Source organism: Clarias gariepinus, chromosome 7, assembly GCF_024256425.1.
Source record: "Clarias gariepinus isolate MV-2021 ecotype Netherlands chromosome 7, CGAR_prim_01v2, whole genome shotgun sequence".
Taxonomy (NCBI): Eukaryota; Metazoa; Chordata; class Actinopteri; order Siluriformes; family Clariidae; genus Clarias; species Clarias gariepinus.
Genome location: NC_071106.1, coordinates 26,209,610 through 26,215,609, shown reverse-complemented (window position 1 = coordinate 26,215,609; position 6,000 = coordinate 26,209,610). Strand labels below are relative to the sequence as shown.

The following is a 6,000-nucleotide window of genomic DNA, read 5'->3' as shown; positions in this document are numbered from 1 at the left end:
CTGATAGATCTCAATTACTTTTGTTCTCATTTGTTCCTGAATTTCTTTGGATCTTGGCATGATGTCTAGCTTTTGGTCTACTTCTCTGTGTCAGGTAGCTCCTATTTAAGTGATTTCTTGATTGAAACAGATGTGGCAGTAATCCGGCCTGGGGGTGACTACAGAAATTGAACTCAGGTGTGATAAACCACAGTTAAGTTATTTTTTAACAAGGGGGGCAATCACTTTTTCACACAGGGCCATGTAGATTTGGAGTTTTTCTTCTCCCTTAATAACGTAAACCTTCATTTAAAAACTGCATTTTGTGTTCAAGTATGTTATCTTTGACTAATAGTTAACGGTTTTTGATGAGCAGAAACATTTAAGTGTGACAAACATGCAAAAGAATAAGAAATCAGGAAGGGGGCAAATAGTTTTTCACACCACTGTATGGTGATAACTAAATCACATAAAATGTTATGTGAAAAACTTTTTTCCAGCTTTTAATTCTTTCTGTTTTTGTATTTTTTTAAAAATCATTAAAAAAAAAATCTGATTGTAGCAGGTCTCAGTATTAAGTAAATAAACTCCACATGGCTTTTCACCAGCAGGTGTGCCAGGAGAAAGCCTCCTAAAGTGGAATAGTTTGGCCTTAATGCCCAGTGCCATGTTTCATAAAACCAAACAGCAATTCAACAGAAACCCCTCATACTCACTGTCCAGCATGGGGGTGGAGGGTTGATAAATAAGGCTTGTTTTGTAGCTACAGGGCCTGGGCAGGTTGTAGTCATTCAGTTGACCATAAACTCCTCTGTACAGTACATTTGTTTTCAGATGAACAGTGCTGTTCATGTGCAAAAAGATTTGAAGTAATATTTTGATTTGTCCACCTGTTTGGATTCTGGCTCTTGTTCTTCAACAGATGCCTGTATGACTTTATAGTCCAGACAGTTTAACCTCAAGCCAGAATCTTGCACCAAAAAACATACAAAACCGCCTCAGAATGTCTTGGCCTGAACTATAAATGACCACAGACTGGCAGATGCAAGCTAACAACCGCTCTCTCCAAACAAACAGTAGAAGGAAGTTATCATCAAAATGGTGGTCTAGGAGTCCTAATTGCCAGTGGACACATGCTTGGCCCTGCAAGACTGTAAATCACCTTGCTGTTGGCATTCATGCATGCAAATCCATGAGGTACTAAGCACCATTTCTGTCTCTTTAGAAGACTTCCGAAATCGTACCTTTTATAATAACACTCTAGCTTACTGAACTATTAAGTGTTCACAAATGTTCAGTCTTTTTTTTAAAAGCAATGTCAAAGTTTCGTACAGACCAAATTTGACATTTATATACGCTTTGGTGGAAGCTATTAAAATATTTTTTTCCCAAACCCCAGATTTCCTGTTAACAATCTAGTTTTGGCAAGTCAGTTAGGATATCAATTTTTTTGCATGACAATTTTTCCAACAATTGTTGACAGACAGATCATTTCACTCATAATTCACGATACCACAATTCTAAGTGGGTTAAAAAAATTACATACACTTAGTGGACTGGTCCTTTAAACAGCTTGAAAGAAGAAGAAAAAAAAACGGTTATGTCTTTAGAAACTTCTGACAGGCTAGTTGATATGATGGGGTGTGTACCTTTGGGCGTCGTCAGTCAAGACATCAAAGAAAAAAACAAGAAAAAAAAAACATGCCTGGTTCAGCCAACAATTTCCAAATTCCTGTAGGTAGCACCTTGTACCAGCAATACTATAAACTTTTAAACTCCCTTAGATGATGCAGCCATCATACCTCTTAGAAAGAATACACATACTTCGGTACAAAAAGTACATCTCAATCCCAGAACACCAGCAAAGCACATTGTGAAGACAGTGTTGAAAACAGGTACATAAATATCCATATCCACAGTAAAATGAGACTGACATTGATGCAACCTGAAAAGCTGGTCAGCAAGGATGAAGTGATGTGCTCCAAAACCACAAAAAACAACAATAACAACAACAACAACAAGCCTGACTATGATTTGCAGCTGCACATGGGGACAAAGATCTTACTTTATGGACGAATATCCTATTATCTGATAAAACAAAACTGAACTGTTTGGTCATAACGACCATCATTGTGTGGAGTGAAAAGTGGGAAGCTGGCAAGCTGAAGGACACCATACCAAACGTGGGTGGCATCATCATGTCGTGGGGTTGCTTTGCTCCAGGAGAGACTGGTACACTTTACAAAATAGATGGCATCATGAGAAAGAACAATTATGTGGACATTAAAGCAATATCTCAAGACATCAGTCAGGAAGTTAAAGCTTGGTCACAAACGTGTATTCTAATGGGCAATGACCTAATGGGCAAAGCACACATCCGAAGTTGTGGCAAAGTGGCCTAAAGACAATAAAGTTGAGGTATTAGTGTCGCAAGAAAATGTGTGGGCAGGACTGAAAAAGCATGTGCTAATAGAAAAGCCATGTAAAGCTAAAATTCCAGCAAATTATTGTAAGAAGCTGGTGGCACGCTATCCAAAACGTTTGACTCGAGGTTAACAATTTAAGCAACTAACAAAGTGTTTAAAAACTTTAGACCCACTCGGAGTGTGATGAAAGAAATAAACGCTGAAATACATCTTTCTTTCTACTATTATCCTGACATTTCACATTCTTAAAATAAGTGGTTGATCCTAATTAACTTTTAACAGGGAATAAGGATTAAATGTCCTGAATTGTATAAAACTGGGTTAAAATATACTTGGCTAAAGTGTTAACCGCTGACTTGTATTTACAATGATGTTCCGAATTGTTTTCTCGAATCAAAAAGCACTCCATAAATTTGCTTTAACCAGCGCTCATGTATTGACTGTCTGTATAGACCAGTAAAAATCCTTATATTCTTTGAGGAGTTGTCACCAACACAGACCACATCTTTAACTGAGAGACTCTACAATCACACAAAACAGCTAGTTTGCCACAATGGACCCAAAAGGTCAAATGTCATCCAGGCTCCCTGTTGGTTTAGTAGGAACAAAGGGCTAGAGAGAACTTAAGGGAGGAGCAAATGTATAAATAAAGCATTCAGGAAGACTTAGAGATCAATCAACAGGGCTACTGCTGACTTGTAAGATGTCTGTAAACTGCTTAAAAACAAAAAAATATCTGATAAACGATGTCCGGCTAGGATGTTCTGGGAATAAGGCATCTTTCCTGAAATCTTGATTTCATTTATATGTGTTGGTGAAAATATGCTTTAGGATCAGTGATGGTGAATAAAATAAATTCCTTGCTTCTCAGAGACTGAAAACAGACAGACTCAGACACACACACACAAAGAGAAGCAGGACACACTCTCTAAGATATCTTCTTTATATTATTACACAGCTTTATATATACAATGGCTGAACTCCACCCTGTGTGGAATGTGACGAAAACTAAAAAATGACAAAAAAATAAAAAATAAAATGTATTTCATCCAAAAAGCATAAATAATATAAACGACTAACTTTTTTTTCTTAAAACAGATACATTCATATGAAAGAATATTTTACTATTACAAAAAATAAATAAGCCATCTAAAAAGATTTTCTTTTATTTAAAGTCCTTCGCACAGATGGGAAAAAAAAAAAAGAAACAGCACTTCCAAAAACCATGCTTCGACGCCTACAAACTTTTTCCTCATTCCTCGCTCATTCACACGTAGCACAGTAGTGTCCTTCAGGTGAAGTCTGAGCATTTCCTTTCGGCGCTGGCTGTTTCTTTTTCACTGAATATGTTTAAACGTTTCTTCATTGTTTGCGGTTCATAAGTAGGTACGCATGTATGAGATGCGTATGTATGTGAAGATGCATGTTATTGTGTGTGTGTGCATGCGTGTGTTGACTGCTGCTGTGTGTCTGTGAGTTCAGATCTCCTGTGCAGTAGGATGGATAAGGTCTCCATTTAGACTTGAAGTGGAGATCCATATGGTTTTCTCTCTACAGTCCAAATCAGATAGGTCCAGCCTCTCCAAACACATCAGTGGCTCATCAGAGTTCACACACTGTGCTGAGTCTGTATCATCATATGCACAAAATAAAGGTGCACAGCAGACAAGGGGAGACAAGCAGAAGACAATTAGCGTTAGCAAATTCTACAGTGATTAAAAAAATTATAAAAAGTACATTTCAGTAAGCAATTTACAGTCCGGGATTTACTGATATGTCAAAGGCAACAATCTGTTAGATACACTTTACATACACTATATGGCCAAATGTATGTGGACACCTGACCGTAACACCCATATATAGCCTTTTATAATCTCCTGCCACATTAAAAATGTTGCACACCATAAAGACATGGTTTGTCAAGGTATGGTGGATGTGGCCTGCACACAGTAGCCTTATGAGTCTTATGGGAAATTACTCCACAAGACCTCTGGGGTGTGCGTTGGTCTGGCACCAAGATATTGGCCGCACATCTTTGCTGCTCCTTGCATCATTAGTGCTCAATCGAATTGGGATCTGGGGTAAAAAAAGAAGGCCTTGGGCTCATGGCGTGCCAGGCTCCACGCCTGGTGTTTTATGATACACTGGGTCCTGACGTGCCTTTCTGCTGGCCACTGCTGACTTTTTTTGGAGAGTTAAGTCGCACTGGCTTTTCTGTGAGATCAGGCCGGACTGGCTGGCCCATGATCCTTCCATCAGTTTACTGATATATAATTGATAATCAATATTAATGTAATGTGGTGGTAATGTTATGACTGCTTGGTGTAGGTATGATAGTCAAGATGTCCACAATGGACTTTTGGCCATTTAATGCAGCTAAAACATACGCATAATAACTACTGCTTTAGATTTTTGTTTTACAAATAAAAAAGCTGATGATCTAGAAAACTACTTTAGTGGCTCACCTTTGCTAAAAATGATCCCTTGCACTTCTTGTTCAGTTCCACTCTGAGAACTCCGGGATGATGTTGAGTCTGAGTTAACCTGCATCTGTTCTCTGATTCCATCTGCCCTCTCGCAATTCCCCTGGGGTTCTGGGCAGTCATTACCATGGCACAGGAGTGAGCCATGGTTTAAAGGCAGCATCTCAAGACCATCAAGCTGGCAAGGTACCAGGTGGTGCTTTAAGCCACCTGTGAAATTGCCATTGGCTTTCGTGTAACACCTAGTCATAAACACAGAAGTGGTTTTGGTCATCCAGGCTGTTAAAATATCACAGAGTTAATTCCTTAATTCAATGGGCTTCTAGTCTGTCTCAGCTCCTGGATGCATTTTATCAAACCCAAGCCCTGTTTGTCCGTGCTGAGTGATAAAACTTTATCCACCTTCTTTTCACACACGAATACATGCACATGTGTAAACCCGAAAATATATAAATACACACACAGAAACAATGAGAAATTATTCTAAGTAAACAGAATCACACACGCATGCATAGCTAACTCTGAATGACTTCTGCTCTTATCAGTTCCATTCACTTAAGCACTCCCCACTGACTTGTGGGACATTGAGAAGTAAACATTGCTGTCATTAAGGGAGTTGCATGGCTGCACGCCGAATAAACTGTTAGTGCTACACACACTAGAACAGATAAACAAGCCCCACTGATGGACGTATGCCACAGAGTGTGTGTATGCCTGGACCAGAAAGAACTCTTCAGACCCAGATGATTGGCATGTAGACAGAAAGAGCACTTTCTCCATAAGTGGTTTTCTCTCACCTGTTGTTGTTACAGAAGTTCTGGCAGTTCATGCAGTCAGAAGAGTCCGTCTGGGGTACAGATGTGTACAAGCCTTCTCGCTGCCACAGCAAAAGTACAGCTAGTTAGATATCTTCCCTTTGATTTAATGGTTTAGTAAAATGTATGGAGAAATACATCTGGCTGTAGTTCAGTGACTCTATTTCAAAAATATTTTTTTCAAATTCACTTAGACATCTAATTTAAAATCTCACTCATGATCAGGTGTCAATCATTAATTGTTAACAATTGTGGTAAAGGGTAATAAACATTGATCTTTGTGGGATACCTCGATAT

The 6,000-nt window shown here is 38.8% G+C and overlaps 1 protein-coding gene across 3 annotated transcripts in view; it reads right to left on the bottom strand.

The window, feature by feature from the left end:
• Window positions 1–3,332: 3,332 nt before the first annotated feature.
• The window catches only part of cdon (cell adhesion associated, oncogene regulated), a 48,673-nt gene continuing 46,005 nt past the window's right edge, over window positions 3,333–6,000 (bottom strand). For all 3 annotated transcript variants that reach the window (XM_053500573.1, XM_053500574.1, XM_053500572.1), the window contains 3 exons: window positions 5,686–5,765; window positions 4,871–5,130; window positions 3,333–4,032 (listed from right to left, as the gene is read on the bottom strand). In XM_053500573.1, the coding sequence (XP_053356548.1) occupies window positions 3,884–4,032; window positions 4,871–5,130; window positions 5,686–5,765 (489 nt within the window). In that variant the 3' untranslated portion in view covers window positions 3,333–3,883. The remainder of the gene's footprint in view (window positions 4,033–4,870; window positions 5,131–5,685; window positions 5,766–6,000) is intronic.